Source organism: Salvelinus fontinalis, chromosome 31 (assembly GCF_029448725.1).
Source record: "Salvelinus fontinalis isolate EN_2023a chromosome 31, ASM2944872v1, whole genome shotgun sequence".
Classification (NCBI taxonomy): domain Eukaryota; kingdom Metazoa; phylum Chordata; class Actinopteri; order Salmoniformes; family Salmonidae; genus Salvelinus; species Salvelinus fontinalis.
In genome coordinates this window covers 38,592,275-38,612,355 of record NC_074695.1, presented here as the reverse complement: position 1 = coordinate 38,612,355, position 20,081 = coordinate 38,592,275, and the positions used below count along the sequence as shown (strand labels likewise).

The window sequence follows — 20,081 nt, the reverse complement described above, 5'->3', positions numbered from 1 at the left end:
CTCAAAATTTTATCAGCACGTGGACTGGGATATGTTCCGCATAGCGTCGGACAATAACATTGATGAATACGCTGATTCGGTGAGCGAGTTTATTACCAAGTGCATCGGTGATGTTGTACCCGCAGACACTATTAAAACCTTCCCCAACCAGAAACCGTGGATTGATGGCAGCATTCGTGCAAAACTGAAAGCGCGAACCACTGCTTTTAATCAGGGCAAGTCAACCAGAAACATGACCAAATACAAACCGTGTAGCTATTCCCTCCACAAGGCAATCAAACAAGCTAAGCGTCAGTATAGAGAGAAAGCAGAGTCACAATTCAACGGCTCAGACACGAAAGGTATGTGGCAGGGTCTACAGTCAATCACGGACTACACACAGAAAACCAGCCCCGTCGTGGACGACGATGTCCTGCTCCCAGACAAACTAAACAACTTCTTTGCTCGCTTTGAGGACAATACAGTGCCAACGACACGGCCCGCTACCAGAAACCTGCCGACTCTCCTTCACCGCAGCCAACTTAGAAAGCTAAGGTAACTGAGCTAAATGACTTTCGCCCCGTAGCACTCACCTCCGTCATCATGAAGTGCTTTGCGAGACTAGTCAAGGATCATATCACCTCCACCCTACCTGACACCCTAGACCTACTCCAATTTGCTTACCACCCCACGACGAGACGGCCTACAGGGAGGAGGTGAGGGCCCTCGGAGTGTGGTGTCAGGAAAATAACCTCACACTCAACGTCAACAAAACAAAGGAGATGATCGTGGACTTCAGGAAACAGCAGAGGGAGCAGCCCCCTATCCACATCGGTGGGACAGCAGTGGAGAAGGTGGGAAGTTTTAAGTTCCTCGGCGTACACATCACGGACAAACTGAAATGGTCCACCCACACAGACAGTGTGGTGAAGAACCAACGTCAGGAGGCTGAAGAAATTTGGCTTGTCACCAAAAACACTCTCAAAATTTTACAGATGCACAATTGAGAGCATCCTGGCGGGCTGTATCGCCGCCTGGTACGGCAACTGCTCCGCTCACAACCGTAAGGCTCACCAGAGGGTAGTGAGGTCTGCACAACACATCACCGGGTGCAAACTACCTGCTCTCCAGGACACCTACACCACCCGATGTCACAGGAAGGCCAAAAAAATAATCAAGGACAACAACCACCCCAGCCACTGCCTGTTCACCCCGCTATCATCCAGAAGGCGAGGTCAGTACAGGTGCATCAAAGCTGGGACCGAGAGACTGAAAAACAGCTTCTATCTCAAGGCCATCAGACTGTTATATAGCCATCACTAACATTGAGTGGCTGCTGCCAACATACTGACTTAATCTCTAGCCACTTTAATAATTAAAAATTGGATGTAATAAATGTATCACTAGTCACTTTATATCATGTTTACATACCATACACTACTCATCTCATATGTATATACTGTACTCTATACCATCTACTGCATCTTGCCTATGCCGTTCGGCCATTGCCCATCCATATATATTTTTATGTACATATTCTTATTCATTCCTTTACACTTGTGTGTGTGTAAGGTAGTTGTTGTGAAGTTGTTAGATTACTTGTTAGATTTTACTGCATGGTCAGAACGAGAAGAACAAACATTTCGCTACTCTCGCATTAACATCTGCTAACCATGTGTATGTGACAAATAAAATTTGGCGTATGTGAAAAATAAAATGTGATTTTAATTTGACGTTTGCACTGTTGTGACTATTCTATTGGTTCCATTGTACTGGTTGGGCAAACTAAATCAATCGCAGCTGTAATATATGAAAGTCTTTTTTTAACCAGGTTAGTCTTGTTGCGATGATACAAAATCTGTTTTTCAGGAGAGACCTGAACCATTTGCCACAGGTCTGGTCATGTTTATGGGTCTGGAAGTGACTCGTCTCATCACCTGTCTCCTGTTTCTGTTCTCAGATGAGCATGGCGGCAGTGAGGGGAACGGCATGGCTAGGCTGTGCATCGAGTACGAAACTGAGATGGAGGCGAGCCGAAGGAGGCCGGCCGGCCTGCTGGATGCCCTGGAGCATAGCGACAGCCGTTATGGAGATGAAGACGAGGCCCTAGGGGGCGAGGAGAGGGTACACTTGGCTTTACTACAGAAACCTCTGTCTGAACAGATGAGTTGGAGGATGGTGGTCCTTCAAAATAATATCAATGAATGTTTTACTGAACATGTCTAGTTAAACTGATGCAGAAGGAGAAATGCATGTTTCACTGCTTTGATGCAACTGCCAATATCGTTTTACCAGATCAAGCTGAGTCCTGGACTCACTTAGGGAATCCGTCCTTAAGTGATGAAATAAGGAGACTGATTGGTAAACGCTAGGAACCCACAGCATTGAGCAAAAAACGTGTTTTAGTTGACTAAATATGAGCTAGCATACAGTTGAAGTCAGAAGTTTACATAGACTTAGGTTGGAGTCATTAACTTGTTTTTCAAACACTCCACAATTTTTTTGTTAACCAACTATAGTTTTGGCAAGTCGGTTAGGACCTCTACTTTGCATGACACAAGTAATTTTTCTAACAATTGTTTACAGACAGATTATTGTTTACAGACAGATTATTACAGACAGACTTGTTTTTCAACCACTCCACAATTTTTTTGTTCAACTATAGTTTTGGCAAGTCGGTTGGTACCTCTACTTTGTGCATGATACAAGTCATTTTTCGAACAATTGTTTACAGACAGATTATTTCACTTATAATTAACTGTATCACAATTCCAGTGGGTCAGAAGTGTTTATACACTAAGTTGACTGTGCCTTTAAACAGCTTGGAAAATTCCATAAAATGATGTCATAGCTTTAGAAGCTTCTGATAGGCTAATAGACATAATTTGAGTCAATTGGAGGTGTACCTGTGGATGTATTTCAAGGCCTACCTTCAAACTCCGTGCCTCTTTGCTTGACATCATGGCTAATTTCTTTTGATTTTCCTAAGACCTCAGAAAAAAGACCTCCACAAGTCTGGTTCATCCTTGGGAGCAATTTCCAAACGCCTGAAGGTACCACGTTCATCTGTACAAACAATAGTAGGCAAGTATAAACACCATGGGACCACGAGGCTGTCGTACCGCACAGGAAGGAGATGCATTCTGTCTCCTAGAGATGAATGTTCTCTGGTGCGAAAAGTGCAAATCATTCCAAGAACAACAGCAAAGGACCTTGTGAAGATGCTGGAGGAAACGGGTACAAAAGTATCTATATCCACAGTAAAACGAGTCCTATATCGACATAACCTGAAAGGCCGCTCAGCAAGGTAGAAGCCACTCCTCCAAAACCGCCATAAAACAGCCAGACTACGTTTTGCAACTGCACATGGGAACAAAGATCATACTTTTTGGAGAAATGTCCTCTGGTCTGATGAAACAAAAATAGAACTGTTTGGCCATAATGACCATTGTTATGTTTGGAGGGAAAAGGGGGAGGCTTGGAAGCCGAAGAACAGCATCCCAACCGTGAAGCATGGGGGTGGAAGCATCATGTTGTGGTGATGCTTTGCTGCAGGAGGGACTGGTGCACTTCACAAATAGATAATTTTCCTACCTCATGATGCTATGTTGGTATATTGAAGCAACATCTCAAGACATCAGTCAAGAAGTTAAAGCTTGTTCGCAAGTGGGTCTTCAAAATGGACAATGACCCCAAGCGTACTTCCACAGTTGTGGCAAAATGGCTTAAGGGCAACAAAGTCAAGGTATTGGAGTGGCCATCATAAAGCCCTGACCTCCTGTAGAAAATTTGTCGGCAGAACTGAAAAGTGTGCAAGCAAATTGCCCTACAACCTGACACAGTAACACCAGCTCTGTCAGGAGGAATGGGCCAAAATTCACCCAACTTATTGTGGGAAGGTGGTGGAAGGCTACCGGAAATGTTTGACCCAAGTTAAACAAATTAAAGGCAATGCTACCAAATACTAATTGAGTGTATGTAAATTTCTGACCTACTGGGAATGTGATGAAAGAAATCACACCTGAAATAAATAATTCTCTACTATTATTCTGACATTTCACATTCTTAAAATAAAGTGGTGATCCTAACTGACCTAAGACAGGTAACTTTTACTCGGATTAAATGTCAGGAATTGTGAACTTTATTAGATAATATTTCAATGGTAATATAAGCTCTATCTATTTCAGTTACTCCCCTCTACAAAATACTTATACTGTTTTTCATTGATTTATTAGTTAAAATTAACATTATTAAATCAAACTGATTTAATCAAATATCATTTCATACTTGTAATCAATGAAAATGAAACATAATGCTATTGTTTCCCTTATCGCTAGCAAGTATGTGGCGCTTGCTAAGCACTACATACAGTTTCCAGTAATCCGCTCACTAAGATTTTGTAAAGCCATACAGTCATTTTGTGTCAGCACAATCAAAAGGTCACACATTTAACTACAGGGCTTATATTACTCTTCGGATTACAGATTCACCACCAGTGGTTGAGCACCTTTTATAATGGCCAATTGTTTACTCTTTTTTTCTAAATGCCATTTCCCACTTAACGCTGAGCAACCGAACAAAGGATGTGTGTTTATGTTCTGAACGCTCTCTGGTTCCAGTTCCCAAAAGCCATGTGGAGGCGGTGGTTGTCTCAATACAAATGTTTAGTAAGTTAGGAAATAAATAATAGATACCTGCAAGCTTAGGCTAGTTATTGGATGTGGTAACACTACTTTTGAAGTTAGTTAGTCATGCACTATAGACTTTGTTCCTTCAAATATCTTAGCATGCGACTTAGAATGACCAAAAGTATTGGGCATGTATTCAAAGTGGTGTAGTATGGAGATTAACGTAACCATATGATATCTTTGAGTTGAGGGGGGGAAACATATCCCGTCTGCTCTTTCACTCAATATGTTCCTGAAATATCAAATGTCCTAAAGTATTGTTTTTTTTTGTTTGTAAAAATGTAGTACTGAATATAACTGCTGATGATGCTAACAACATTGTCTGATAATGGTTCCATTCTGTTTAGGCTAATCGCATATCCACGCTGTCTCTTCAGTATGACAAGTGCGTGGATGACGAATTGCGTGGTGGAAAACGAAAAATCAAAGTGGTCCAAAAACGGGTATGTGAAATGCTGCATGTCTAAACACAACTGCTGTTAAAAGCTCTATAGCGCACTAAGTTTGAGGCCTATGTGTAACTCATCCTCACGCTTCCCCCAACTCGTAGCGGCTTGGTCACAGAGGAATGATGGCACAAACAATTATTTTAGAAATACCCTATAAGGCTAATGCTAAGACCTACCCCCAGCCGCAACACACTGTCTTCATACCACAGTCACAAGAGCCTCTCACTCCATTGTTTATGTGTCACCCGCGTTGTTGATCCCTATCATCATTGGCACAAGGATGCGTTGGCTGGGGTTTTTGGAACAAAATACATTGAACTGGAGTTCCATTATTTATTCTGGCACGGAGGTTTCTGTGTGTGATACTTACTCATGGAAAATCGTGCTGTGCATACCTATTGTTGAGTCTTGTCTGTTTGGCCAACCGTGAACATCCTCATGGTTTGTATTAATATTACCTAGGTACAATGAAATGGCACTGTCATGTTGTAGAAATTAACTTGTGACGCAATATAAGTTTTGAATCTGTGAAGAAAACTCATTGAGACACATTCAAATTGATAAAATTGGCTAAATAGTAGGTTTTCAAGAGAAATTCAGGTCACAGTATGGACTATGAAAAATGTATGGTTTAATTTTGTCCAGATAGTTTTATCAAATATACTACCGTAAAACTTAAATGAATAGCCTGGGCGTTTATTTGCTTCAGTCACTGAACAGAATCGGTGCTTATTAGCGCCAGGCTTCTATTTGAGCCAGGCGTCTCTTTCCAACAGTAGTGCGCCGTCTGACTGAGAACTCAATACACTTAAGGAATTTGTCGTAGATCTCCTTTGCGTTCACCCTGATCATCTTACGCCACACCCGGAGTTTGATCACTGCTAGCTTGAATTTGATGTTTTCTTTTTGGTGGCGCAATGGCTAGCAACAATGACATAAATAAATTATGACCAGAGTGGTGTCCATGGTAATCTTGTAAACAATTCATTTAGACCCAGCAGTTATTTGAAACGTACAGTTATTTGTTGAAATGTGTGCCGATGCCCAACTATTAAAAGTCTAAGCGTTTAATTTAAGTTTTACGTTAAGTTATAGGTTTATTTCACACTATGGTGAATCAATCCTGTGTTATAGTATGGTGGTTCTTTGAATTGCGGTGGCATTGATTTGGGCAAAGCATTTGGGAAATAATTTACTAATTTTTCTGGATTTTTAAATGTAATTTGGTTAGATCTTACTATTCTAAATTATTTGTACCATTGTGATAACATTGTGCCACCAATAGGAGTAGTAACACCAATGACACATTTTAGGTCATTGAAGATTTTCTTAAATGGAGGCCACAGATGCATAAAATTAATGATTATTAACCCTTTAAAAGAACATTTACTAAAGTGATATGATTAATAATTTTGTTCAAAAATGTAATTAGCCTTCATTTAAATTAAGTAACACCAATGACACTTTGTATTTAGACACACTACATGAGCAATGGAATCCTCATATTTTACATACTAAAAGGATTATTCTTTAATATAGCCACCTCCTACTGTAATAGTTTGCTATTGGAGGGAATGCTCAAGGCCCCTGTATACCTTAGTAATTAATTATTTAACACCAATGACACAACTATTGACATAAAACTAATTTGTCACAAATGCGCTGACGGAGGGGTAAGTTTGTCAACACAGGCTTGATTGAACTACACTGAAAAAAATATAAACGCAACATGTAAAGTGTTGATCCCATGCTTCATGAGCTGAAATATAAGATCCCTGTTTTTGTGAGCTACTTTGTTTGACAAGATAATATATCCACCTGACAGGTGTGGCATATCAAGAAGCTGATTAAACAGCATGATCATTACACATGTGCACCTTGTGCTGGGGACAATAAAAGGCCACTCTAAAATGTGCAGTTCTCACACAACACAATGCTACAGATGTCTGAGGGAGCATGCAATTGACATGCTGACTGCAGGAATGTTCACCAGAGCTGTTGCCAGAGAATGTTTTATGTTAATTTCTCTACCATAAAACGCCTCCAACATCGTTTTAGAGAATTTGACCGTAAGTCCAAGCGGCCTTAAAACCGCACCACGTGTATGGCTTCGTGTGGGCGAGCAGTTTGCTGATGTCAACGTGAACAGTGCACCACGGTGGGGGGGGTTATGGTATGGGCAGGCATAAGCTACGGACAACAAACACAATTGTATTTTATCGATGGCTATTTGAATGCACAGCGATACCGTAACGAGATCGAGACCTGAGGCACATTGTCGTGCCATTCATCTGCCGCCATCACATCATGTTTCAGCATGATAATGCACAGCCCCATGCCGCAAGGATCTGTACACTATTCCTGGAAGCTGCTAGTTCTTCCATGGCCTGCATACTCACCAGACATGTCACCCATTGAGCATGGTTGCAATGCTCTGGATTGACTTGTACGACAGCATGTTCCAGTCTCCACAAATATCCAGCAACTTCGCACAGCCATTGAAGAGGAGTGGGGCAACATTCCACAGACCACAATCAACAGCCTGATCAACTCTATGCCAAGGAGATGAGTCACGCTGAATGAGGCACGTTGTGGTCACACCAGATACTGACTGGTTTTCTGATCCACGCCCATACTTTTTTTTGTTTTAAGGTGTCTGTGACTAACAGATGCATATTTGTATTCCCAGTCATGTGAAATCCATAGATTTAATTTATTTCAATGGGCGGATTTCCTTATCTGTAACTCAGTCAAATCTTTGAAATTGTGGCATGTTATGTTTTATTTTTGTTCAGTTTTCTTATGCAGTAAAGTAAGGTGATTGGTTAAAATTGTGTGACACCTCAGAATTTCTAAATCCTGGAGGGTCTGCAAAGTATGGGGTAGATTTGGCGCTCTTTTTTGTCCCCTCGTTTTTTATGTTTTCCACAGTACACTCCCCGGTGATGACCTCATACAATTCCAAGCAATCTTCCTTCCACCTCGTTTCGGCCCCCTTAAACAGCTCTCACTCAAATGTCATGTATATGTTATGGAGTGGAACTGTACGAGTGGAGGGAGAGACAGAGGTACAGTGCCTTCGGAAAGTATTCAGACCCCTTGACTTTTTCCACATTTTGTTAGGTTACAGGATTATTATAAAACATTTTTATTTATTATAATAATAAACAATCTACACGCATTGCCCCATAATGCAAAAACAGGTTGGCATTTCTGCTAATTTATACAACAACAAAAGAACGATCACATTTACATAAGTATTCAGACCCTTTACTCAGTACTTTGTTGAAGCAGCAATTACAGCCTCGAGTCACATTGGGCATGACACTACAAGCTTGGCACACTTGTATTTGTGGAGTTTCTCCCATTCTTCTCTGCAGATCCTCTCAAGCTCTGTCAGGTTGGATGGGGATTGTTGCTGCACAACTATTTTCAGGTCTCTCCAGAGATATTCAATCAGGTTCAAGTCCGGGCTCTGGCTTGGACTCTCAAGGATATTCAGAGACTTGTCCCGAAGCCACTCCTGCAGCGTCTTAGCTGTGTGCTTAGGTTCCCTGTCCTGTTGGAAGGTGGACCTTTGCCCCAGTGTGAGGTCCTGAGTGCTCTGGAGCAGGGTTTCATCAAGGTTCTCTCTGTACTTTGCTCCGTTCATCTTCGCTTCAATCCTGACTAGCCTCCCAGTCCCTGCCGTTGAAAAACATCCCCAAAGCATGATGCTGCCACCACCATCGTTCACTGTAGGGATGGTGCCAGGTTTCCTTAAGATGTGACGCTTGGCATTAAGGTCAAAGAGTTCAATCTTGGTTTCATCAGCCAGAGAATCTTGTTTCTCATGGTCTGAGAGTCTTTCGGTGCCTTTTGGCAAACTCCAAGCGGGCTGTCATGTGCCTTTTTACTGAGGAGTGGCTCCTTCTGGCCACTATACCATAAAGGCAATTTTATTTGAGAATAAAGCAATAACATAACAAAGTGGAAAAGTCAAGGTGTCTGAATACTTTCCGAAGACACTGTATAGGGGCTTCTATAGTTTTGGGGGGCATACAGTTATCACACGCTAACTCATCATTTCTTGTGACAGTTTTATATGTGCTTCAGCGTAAATTCCTTACAGGCACATCTCCCCACAGCGTTGTTCAAATAACTTAGAATAATAGGTATCATTCCATTCACCAACCAAATGAACACAGTGAAATAACCTTGCATCTCTCATGGCTAGACACACTAAGATGTATGACACACTAACACACCATATATCTCCCACGTCCCATAGAAAATCCCCCTGTCTCCTGATGTGTCAGAGGAGGGCAAAGCGGGGAAAGCCAAGTCGTTCCTGGCGGAAATGAAAAGGTCGCTGAGTCAGGTAAATTTCCAGCGAATAATGGCGGCCCTGCAGACGTACAAACGGATGGATGACCTTGACGAACTGCTGGCCGAGGCAGCCGACCTCTTCACCGGGGACACCAACACCCACAACCTGCTCCGAGGTGTGTGTATGTGTGCTTGTGGGTTCAGCTTGTATAGTAATGGATCTCGGCCTTGTGTGTTCGCTGCTGGGCTCATCTGAGTCATCAGGTCACTCTGACTCAGCTAGAGAAAATGGATCCTACTCAATGTTACATTCTAATGTTAAAGGAAAACATTTGCTGCATGTGCCGGACGTCCGTGTGGCCATGACTGAAGCATAGGGAAAAAATAACTAGCAATCAGAAGTCACATCGCTTGAAGTCGCACCCCTCTTGCATACATTGACCCCGAATGACAACAATGGCTGTTATTTAGGCTTGTCCAACCTAGAGTTCTCATCGGGTCTGAATATTTGAGGCCGGTTTTACCCATGCCCGGTGAGCTGAAGGTCCGACATCACAGAAATGTAATTAGTCCAACCCCCCCAAACAAAACTGTTTCCTAGAAAACAGTACATTGATTTAAACTGGTGTTAAGAACAATGCGGCGGAGTTGGGAGGGAGTGGATTGAGGAGATGAGGAAACAGCCCTTGTCTTAGAAAAGAGAAGAGAACTGAAAACTCACCTTTTATGATAAACTGGATGGCAAATATTGGGATAAAGTCAGCAAATGCAATTGAAGTGTGTTATTTTTCTCTTGACTCGCATATAGGCTATAGTAGCCTTATATAATCTATCCAGCTGTTAGTGCGTCCTGTTTTCTGTCTTAACTCTCTAGGATAGGTGGGACGGTAGCGTCCCACTTGGCCAAAATCCAGAAAAAATGTAGCGCGCCAAATTCAAATATATTACTATAAAAATCAATCTTTCATGAAATCACACATGAAAGACACAAAATTAAAGCTACACATGTTGTGAATCCAGCCAACATGTCTGATTTCAAAAAGGATTTACGGGGAAAGCACACCAAACATTTATGTTAGCTCAGTACATAGCCACAGAAAAACACAGCCATTTTCCCAGCAAAAGATAGTAGTATCAAAAACCAGAAATAGAGATAAAATGAATCACTAACCTTTGAACATCTTCATCAGATGACACTCATATGACATCATGTTACACAATACATTTATGTTTTGTTCGATAATGTGCATATTTATATCCACAAATCTCGGTTTACATTGGCGCCATGTTCAGAAATGCCTCCAAAATATCCGGAGTAATTACAGAGAGCCACGTCAAATAACAGAAATACTCATAAACTTTGATGAAAGATACGTGTTTTACATTTAATTAAAGATACACTTGTTTCTAATGCAACCGCTGTGTCAGATTAAAAAAAAAAAAAAAAAAAAAAAACTTTACGTAAAAAGCACACCATGCAATAATCTGAGACGGCGCTCAGATAGTAACAACATTTCTCCGCCATGTTGGAGTCAACAGAAATACGGAATTACATCATAAATATTCCCTTACCTTTGATTATCTTCATCAGAATGCAGTGCCAGGAATCCTAGTTCCACAATAAATTGTTGTTTTGTTCGATAATGTCCATTACTTATGTCCAATTAGCTAATTTTGCTAGCATGTGTAGTGCACGTGTCCAAACGCTCGCGCAGATGCAGGCAAACGTCGGACGAAAACTTCAAAAGGTTATATTCCAGGTCGAATAAACTGGTCAAAGTAAGTAGAGAATCAATCTTCAGGATGTTATCATTTATATCCAATAAGGTTCCAACCGGAGAATTATTTTCAGTCTCTATAAGTAATGGAACGCAAGACGATATAATGAGGAAAGCGCGCGACCAAGAACTGGCAATCTGCCAGACCACTGACTCATTCCCCTCCCATCCGGTCCCACAACACAGTATAAGCTTCATTCCACGTTCTACTGACTGTTGACATCTAGTGGAAGGCATATGAAGTGCAAACAGATCCATATATTACAGGGAATTGAATAGGCGATGACTTTAACAACGACCACTCTCAGATTTTTCACTTCCTGTTTGGATTTTTTCTCAGGTTTTTGCCTGCCGTATGAGTTCTGTTATACTCAGACATCATTCAAACAGTTTTAGAAACTTCAGAGTGTTTTCTATCCAATAGTAATAATAATATGCATATATTAGCATGTGGGACAGAGTATGAGGCAGTTCACTATGGGCACGAAATTCACCCAAAAGTGAAAATGCTGCTCCCTATTCCAAAGAAGTTAAGTATGTTAGCCTACTTAAATATACAGTATCTCAATCAAACATTCATTCATTTCATTACACAGCATTCAAGTAATTTATGCTTTTAAAGCTTAAATTCTTAGTGGTGAAACTGCCACGTCCGTTTGCAATATTATAACAACGTAGAAGTTACTGCAGACGACAGACACCGTCTTTTTCACTTGGACATCATTGCACGCGCAATTTGGAATATAATTGTTTTATTTTAATTCAACCTTTTATTTAAGTCAGTTAAGAAAAAATTCTTATTTAAAATGACGGCCTACTCCGGCCAAACCTGGAAGACACTGGGCCAATTGTGCGCCGCCCTATGGGATCACGGCCGGATGTGATACAGCCTGGATTCGAACCAGGGACTATAGTGATACCTCTTGCACTGAGATGCAGTGCCTTAGACCGCTGCGCCACTCGGGAGCACAATATGTACTGCAATTTCACTTCCACTCAGTCAACAACAACAAAACAAAAATATTACGGCCTTGACGCTGTTTGCCCCTACTGTGTATTTAATCTTTAAATACAACAAGCATTTAATTTTTTAAATAAAATTCTTATTAAAATTCTTAAGAGCTTTTAAATATTTTCTGCCATACATCCATTTGAATAATCGCTCAAAATCCCTGTTTTGAATGCATAGTTTATTCCGAAATAACTGCATTAAGCCTATGCCTGATTAGGAAAACATTTTGATAAATTATGGGTCTACTTTAGATGGTTGATCAGGTCCAGCATGGCACATTAGCAGGGCAGTCATAGACAGTATTTTGTTTGGATGTGTTGCGTTATAACAGATGCCATTGGAATAATGTGGCTGCTGAGAGACTGCAGTAGTAAAAGCTGCTAAGACACATATACTTATTTTTCCTTCTCAAACACAGCGTGGCAAGGCTGCAACCCACCTGGTCTGAATCAATTCTTGGAATTTGAGGTCGGCCTGGTATAAGACCATCGGGTTCGGGCTGAGAATGAGAACTGAAGTCCAAACATGAGCCACTCCTGTGTGACAGTCAAATGATTTTCCTGGTTCTGTAATGTCTACTGTTTTTGGTCATTACTGTCAGTTTTCAAATAACTTCAAGAGAATTACATTAATCAGCATTTTGACTGCAACAGGACTTTGAAATCATTGTTACAAGAGAATCCGTTAGAAGCGGGATGTTAAAAGTGGTCATGGACAGTCATAGCCAGCACATGAGTAATGCAGTTGATGATATATGTAAGTTATGCAGGAAAAAGGAAGTTAGTTACACAAGTTCTCTTTTGTGGTGAGTCATGAATTAAGTCACATGTACACAAACGTTACACACATTTTAGTGTAGCGCATATCTTCTCTCTGATACAAGATTCCAAGGAAATTGTGTAAACTTTGAACTGGCAAACTGTAGTATTGTATTCTTGTTTTTAGGAAATGTAACAGTTTTCAAGATAGGCATGGCTCATATCATAGGTTTGTTCATACAGGTATGCACTGGGGTTTGACCTCAAACCTTACTGTATTTCAGGATTCTACCAGTTCATACGACCCCACCACAAGAAGAGATTTGATGAGAAGTGCGTGGAACTGACTGGCCAGGGCTGTGGCTACAAACCCGATCACTCGCTCTCCAAGGAGGAGAAAGAAACACTGATGCAGAACGGGGGTATGCAGTCAATTCTTAGTTTCTGACACTGACCACTAGGATGCATTTAGTAACACTGTATTTTCCAGACATGTCAAGAGACTGGATAGAGTGTGATTGTACATGTGATGCATGAGTCATTTCACATTTAAGCAAGGATACCTTTGTGCAGCAAGATGACACACACCCAGTGTCTTGGCTTAATCATACCAGTTCATGACTCCTGAATCATTACATTCTGACTAGCCCAATCAGGGCCAGCCCAAGCCTTTTGGGGGCCCTAAGTGAGATTTGGTTGGGAGGCTCCACACCTCATGGACAAAACATTTTACTGGCCCCCTCTTCACGATGGCAAGAAAAACATTTTAAAGTGAATTTCCTGCAATTCTACACATTTTGCCATTGGGGAGTGGAGAAAATGTTCCAGTTTTAAAGCAAGCTTTCTGCAATTTTAGACATTTTGCCATGGTGTGGGGGAGAAGTTTAGCAATTATATAAAAAATGTCATGCAATTCTACACATTTTACCAAGACTTATGACATGTTAATGATGGCCCTATCTAAATGAGTGACTAACAAAATCAATGGGGGACCCCTGGAGGTCAGTGCCCCTGGGCATATGCCCTGCATGCCCGTCGGTGTTCGGCTATGATTTATATATCTGGCTAGACGTTACCAATCTAAGAATTGTTAGCTGACATAGCTAATTGAGTGACTGTCAGTGACTGACATAACAAGAGACACACAGCCAAATGTAGAAATTGCACCTTGTTTTTTTCTACTATGCTAAATCTCTCCCAGGGGCCCTAAGTGACCGATTATGTCGCATATGCCTGGAGCTAGCCCTGAGCCTAATTGTCCGACAATAATGACCAACAACTTAGTGTTTTTGTATTTCACCCCCTGAACAACCCAGTGACCTGGATTTGCTTTTGTTTTAAAGCCAAGCCGGGAAAGCTGACGAGTGTTGCTGTCGCTTCTGATTCAAGCTCCTCCTGCAGTCAGCTCAACGCCAGTCTGCTGCTTAATAAAGGCGGCCATCACCTTGGAATCCACGGATTGACTACAGAGGAGCATTTGCCAAAGAATCAAGTGCTTACAGGTACTGCTGGATACCTGGAGTGTATTCCGTGAGATGGAATGTTCATAACTTTTCAGATAGAAATGTTACAAATAAAGCTGACACAATTCCCTACGTTTCATCTGCACGACATCTGTTCTACATGATATATTTATATCTGAATGTTCCATAAAGTTGTGCCTTCCGGAACAGGCCTATTTTTTGGGGGTTGGGCGGGGTCTTTAATTGAATCTTGAATCTTTGTTTTTGAACCAAGGATTCCCCTCTACATTCAGTTACAAACATGCAGTTACAAAGGAATTTTTATGCGCTTCAGCATAGATACCTTACAGGCAAATCTCCCCACAATGTTGTTCAACCGTTCGCCATGACAGATGTGGTGTTATTGTTCCAATCTTTCGCCAACCAAGTTTACACCATGAAATACCACCACATCTTTCATGGCTATGTATGAGCATGACACAAAGATCGAGCATGATAGAGATATGAGAGGCCACATTCACGCACATACTGTATAAAAGTTGACATGCTTTTTCTTTTACTGGTTTAGCCAAATCCTGAAAGAGTTGAACGTGTTTGTCTTGTTCTGTGCTCACCAGTTGATCCTAAATGCAAAGACCAAGCACCAGTCCAATCTGCTCAGAAGAGTCAAATCTACGCCAGTTTCATAGCGGATGTGAAAAAATCCATTGGACTTGAGAAGTCCAACCAACTGTTCTCAGCTATTCAGAGCTATAAGAAGACCGACAACTATGATAGCCTGGTGGGCACAGTAGTGAGTTTGTTAACTGAGAAAAACGAAGACTTTAACCTCCTTAGCAGTAAGTTCTTGACTATTAGAGTTGAGCGTCTTGGCAAGCACACTTCTTTGCATTCTCACTTAAATCTGAAATTCAATTAAATCAAATCGTAACAGTTGAACATCCATCGATGAACCATGAAATGCTACGGAATAGATGTATATTATTTTTGTCATCCTTTGTGTCCCTAGCATTTGCCCTGTTCATCCGGCCTCACCATAAGAAACAGTACAAAGAGATACTGGACGCCTTGATAGGTGACTCCACAGGCTCAAGTGCTTCCTCTGGGATTTCAGGCCAACTAATGCAAGGTGAATGGACAATTTTCAAGTGCCTTCAAGAGAGAATAACTTGTAGCAATTCAGTAGAAGTCCTTGTATTGTCAGCACTATTGTAACTACAGTGAGCATAAAGTCTATAGAAGTAATTATTGAACCCATTATTTTTGTTTAACAGGCGTTGTTAATTAACACTTTGGTAGTGTTGAAAACAGCTGTTTTGCAATAATAACCATTTTAATTTAAGAATGTGATTAAATGTAATTTAACAAAGTTAGAGTTGAAAAAGACATAAGCATGTAAAAGATATGAACACATTAACAGAATTTTACAGTGTCAACCATTTTTCAATGCACTTTTGGGTCTCTCAGTTTCAACGCCTGGGAAAGCACAAAGGAAGATCTCGTCTTTCTTTCCCAGCAGCCAAAGGAAATGAAAGCTGTTGGACGTGGAGCCTCTAAGAAGAATCCCCCTACTCTGATGCTGCTAGTGTTTTATTGTATGGAAATTATGGTAACAAGTGAGGGTTTTGTGGTGTTGTAATAAATGTATGCAGATTATGGTAATATTTTCCCAACATATTTTATAACTTTTTTTATTAAACAAATGTTGATGTGATTGTTTCTTTTATTAAATCATGTAAGATATTGATCAAAATATTAGGTTGTTATTTACCACACACCCAGTTGTTTTCTTATCAGAAAGGCTTTGATGGGTGCTAAGAGCTGCTTTGTCATCAACTGAAATATGACAGTAGTGAACTGTTAAATCAACTGTTAGACATAATACTCTAATTTCTCCTGAAGTTTACACTACTTGTTCACACGTGAGCACATCAGAATGGGAGAAATGATTGGTATGCAAACAACCTATGGTCTTGAACATATGTTGCATTTCGTATGGTATATATTAATTTGTGGATGTCCATCATCCATTATGTTACGAATTTGCAAAACGTACAATGTTACGAATTCGCGAAACATATGGCCCGATTTCCAATTTATTGTGGCTGAAGTTAGCTAGCTGGGGGTAGGGTTCGCTAACATGCTATGGAGTTGAAAAGTTGCTAAAAATTAGTAAATGGTTGCAACGGTTGTCACTGATGAGATTCGAACACAACTTTTGGGTTGCTAGACTTTCGCTGTATACACCCGACCAATCCCCCTCCTTTCGTTTTTGACTTAAGTAACGTGTCTTATTTAACGATATCAAACGTAACATATATTAATTTGAGTGTCCCGGATTTATGTTTATGTTACGTCTAGTTTATGTAATACCAAAGACAAAACTGAATTACCGCGGAAGCGGTAATTTTGCTCTTGCCCAGAAGGGCTTCCCCGAGTATTAGTCATCAATAATGTTGGCCCTATAAATTCAAAAGACGTTGAACATGTTAACATCAGTTGCTAGCTGACAAGAGAGAAAAATGCATCCGGTGAGTATTATTTTTCTGCTCAAATATAGCGGGCTCTTCAGTGCCTATGGGAAATAAATGGATATTAGGCTATTTAACTCTTGAAGCTGAACGCCTCAAATAGTAATTTGATGGATTTGGACAGTCATATTGAGAGACGTAGACTCACAAAAGTTATGATTGATTCTAAATGATAACATTACTCTTTCTTCCAATAGCTGACAAATTGTTTTCTGCCTCTCCTGGTATTTGCGCTCTGTGGTGGCAGCGTGCCAGAGTCAGGCGCTCACACACCGACTTATATTTGGAAAGATGACGCGACAGGGGATTCCCTTACGTGCGACCTATGCGCTCCTGGAACTTACTTACTGAAGCATTGCACAAAGGACCGCAAGAGCGACTGCGGACCTTGTCCAAGGTCCCACTACACAGAGATCTGGAACTACATCGAGCGGTGTCAATACTGCAATCGTTTTTGCACGGCTGATGAGATTGAAAGCGTGCCGTGCACCCAACTGCACAACCGACAGTGCGAGTGCAAGGACGGGTTTTACATGAGACATGGGTCATGTTCAAGGCACAGAAGGTGTCCACCCGGGGAAGGGGTCATCTCCGATGGTAGGTTAAGTGATAATATGTTTGGCTACCCTTCGTAATGAATACGCCTTTTCCACTGCTATGTTTCCAGTTGGCTCTGCAAACCACTGCAATCTGTTTACAGATTAAATACACTTTGTATGATCAATATTCTTATTTTCCAGGAACCGCACACACTGATGTGAAATGTGAACCTTGCCCAGTGGGCTTCTTCTCTGCAGAGTCCTCCAGTAGGAAAACATGTCAGAAGTTTTCTGTGTGTGCCCCAAGTCGCACCACTATACCTGGCAATGACATGAATGATGTTTACTGCTCAGCATGTACGAATGGTTCAAGAACACATGAAGGTGAGAATATTTTGTCCATTCTGTTTAGTCTTTTTTGTAGGCATAGGGAAAAACATTTATTAATGTTAATTGTATAATGCTTTCTTATCTACCAAAACTGAAAATGAAAAGCCTTAATTGTGCGTCACAAAAGGTGGAATTATTTATTGTAATGCAGTCAATTAATATGGTCTTGGTTTCTCTCATTTTCTCATTCTCTCTCACTCTCTCAACCGCTCAGATGAAGCTATATGTGATGGGGAGTTGATGGAATTCCTGGCACTACAGATCCTCACACCAAGAAAGGACAAAAGACTGGTGGCTGTGCTCAGGAGGAGTGCTGGTAAAGCCACAACCAAAAATGCAACTGTACTAGACCTCCTCAAAACTATTAAGAACAAACCTGGCAAACCTTTTGCTATTCAAATGCGTGATATCCTGAACACAGACAGGCTGCTCCATTTAAGAACTAAAGTCAACAAATGGTTTCCTCATATGAATTTATAGGGCTAATATATATCACCACATATTGTAAACAGTTTATGTTCTTCACGTTTTTGTTTTGTATCCATTATCTTATTTTATTCTTATTTATTATTGTTTATACACCTTGTGGGTGGGGGCAATGGTTAAAAAAATAGAAGACTAGTGTTTTGTTGTTGAATTCCTCATTGTGCAGTATTTAAGAATACATCACTATGTTGCCAAAAAAAATAACAATAGGAAATATGAAATACACAATAAAGTAAGTATGTAAAGCATACTATATACAGGAAATATTTAAAATGTCAGTTCCAATACCATATTAACATGTGCAGGGATACTGGAGTGATGGAGGTAGATATGTATAGAGGTAAAGTGACTAGGCAACAGGATATAAGATGAACACAGTAGCAGCAGCTTGCATGTAATTGAGTGTGCTGGTGTGTAGAATCAAATCAATCAAATAAAAGTTCATTTGTCACGTGCACCGAATACAACAGGTGTAGACCTTACAGTGAAATGCTTACTTACAGGCTCTAACCAATAATGGAAAAAAGGTATTAGGCGAGTCAGTATGAATGTTTGTGCATATTATGTGTGAGTGAGCAAATCATGGAGTGAGTGTGTGTGTTGGAGTGACAGTGTGTATGAGTGTGTAGGGCCCTGTGATCAATAAAGATACAAGGTAAACTCGGTCCATGTAGCTATTCTGTTATCTATTCATCACTGGTATTGCTTGGGGTTAGAAACGGTTTAAGAGCCTGTTGGTGTCAGATTGAACTCTGTTGGTGTTACGTCTGAAGGTCATGCTGCACTTCAAATGGCAACGCTTGTCACTAATACTTTCAAAAATAACCCTTTATGGCAATCTATGGTAACTCTGGTAATTTACACTTAAATAACTTTTAGAATATGTATTCATATACAGTGCCTGCACACCCCTTTTTCACATTTTGTTGTGTTACAGCCTGAATTTAAAATGGATTAACTTGAGATTTTCTGACACTGATCTACACACAATACACCACAATGTCAAAGTTGGACTTTGTTTTTCAACATTTTTACAAATGAATAAAAAATGAAAAGCTGAAATGTCTTGAGTCAATAAGTATTCAATCCCTTTCTTATGGCAAGCCTAAATACGTTCAGGAGTGAGATTCTGCTTAACAAGTCACATAATAAGTTGCATGTGTAACGGATGTGAAATGGCTAGCTAGTTAGCGGGTGCGCGCTAGTAGCATTTCAATCATTTACGTCACTTGCTCTGAGACATTAAGTAGTGTTGCCCCTTGCTCTGCAAGGGCCGCGGCCTTTGTGGAGCGATGGGTAGCTCTGCTTCGTGGGCAACCGTTGTTGATGTGTGCAGAGGTTCCCTGGTTCGCGCCCGTGTCGGGGCGAGGGGACGACGTAAAGTTATACTGTTACATTGATGCTGTTGACCCGGATCACTGGTTGCTGCGGAAAAGGAGGAGGTTGAAAGGGGGGTGAGTGTAACGGATGTGAAATGGCTAGCTAGTTAGCGGGTGCGCGCTAGTAGCATTTCAATCAGTTACGTCACTTGCTCTGAGACATTAAGTAGGGTTGCCCCTTGCTCTGCAAGGGCCGTGGCCTTTGTGGAGCGATGGGTAACGATGCTTCGTGGGCGACCGTTGTTGATGTGTGCAGAGGGTCCCTGGTTCGCGCCCGTGTCGGAGCGAGGGGACGACGTAAAGTTATACTGTTACACATGT

The 20,081-nt window shown here is 41.0% G+C and overlaps 2 protein-coding genes across 7 annotated transcripts in view; both read left to right on the top strand.

Annotated features, from left to right (window-relative positions):
• The window catches only part of rtel1 (regulator of telomere elongation helicase 1), a 56,099-nt gene extending 39,950 nt beyond the window's left edge, over positions 1-16,149 (top strand). For 3 of the 6 annotated variants that reach the window (XM_055892564.1, XM_055892561.1, XM_055892566.1), the window contains 7 exons: positions 1,940-2,103; positions 5,015-5,110; positions 9,387-9,600; positions 13,257-13,394; positions 14,316-14,474; positions 15,053-15,274; positions 15,445-16,149. In XM_055892564.1, the coding sequence (XP_055748539.1) occupies positions 1,940-2,103; positions 5,015-5,110; positions 9,387-9,600; positions 13,257-13,394; positions 14,316-14,474; positions 15,053-15,274; positions 15,445-15,650 (1,199 nt within the window). In that variant the 3' untranslated portion in view covers positions 15,651-16,149. Of the gene's footprint in view, positions 1-1,939; positions 2,104-5,014; positions 5,111-9,386; positions 9,601-13,256; positions 13,395-14,315; positions 14,475-15,052; positions 15,275-15,444 lie in introns of those variants that run through there. The other 3 variants (XM_055892565.1, XM_055892562.1, XR_008755499.1) reach the window with 2 other exon arrangements.
• An 808-nt stretch (positions 16,150-16,957) lies between these two features.
• Positions 16,958-19,389, top strand: LOC129829314 (tumor necrosis factor receptor superfamily member 6B-like). Its single transcript, XM_055890993.1, has 4 exons — positions 16,958-16,966; positions 17,164-17,563; positions 17,707-17,889; positions 18,110-19,389. The coding sequence occupies exons 1-4, from the start codon at positions 16,958-16,960 to the stop codon at positions 18,373-18,375; spliced, it is 858 nt and encodes a 285-aa protein (XP_055746968.1). The 3' UTR covers positions 18,376-19,389.
• Positions 19,390-20,081: the final 692 nt, after the last annotated feature.

Coding starts and splice junctions, on each gene's coding strand:
- LOC129829314 (XM_055890993.1), top strand. Junction 17,564..17,706: donor GGAAGGGGTCATCTCCGATG/GTAGGTTAAGTG, acceptor CTTATTTTCCAG/GAACCGCACACACTGATGTG. Junction 17,890..18,109: donor TGGTTCAAGAACACATGAAG/GTGAGAATATTT, acceptor TCAACCGCTCAG/ATGAAGCTATATGTGATGGG.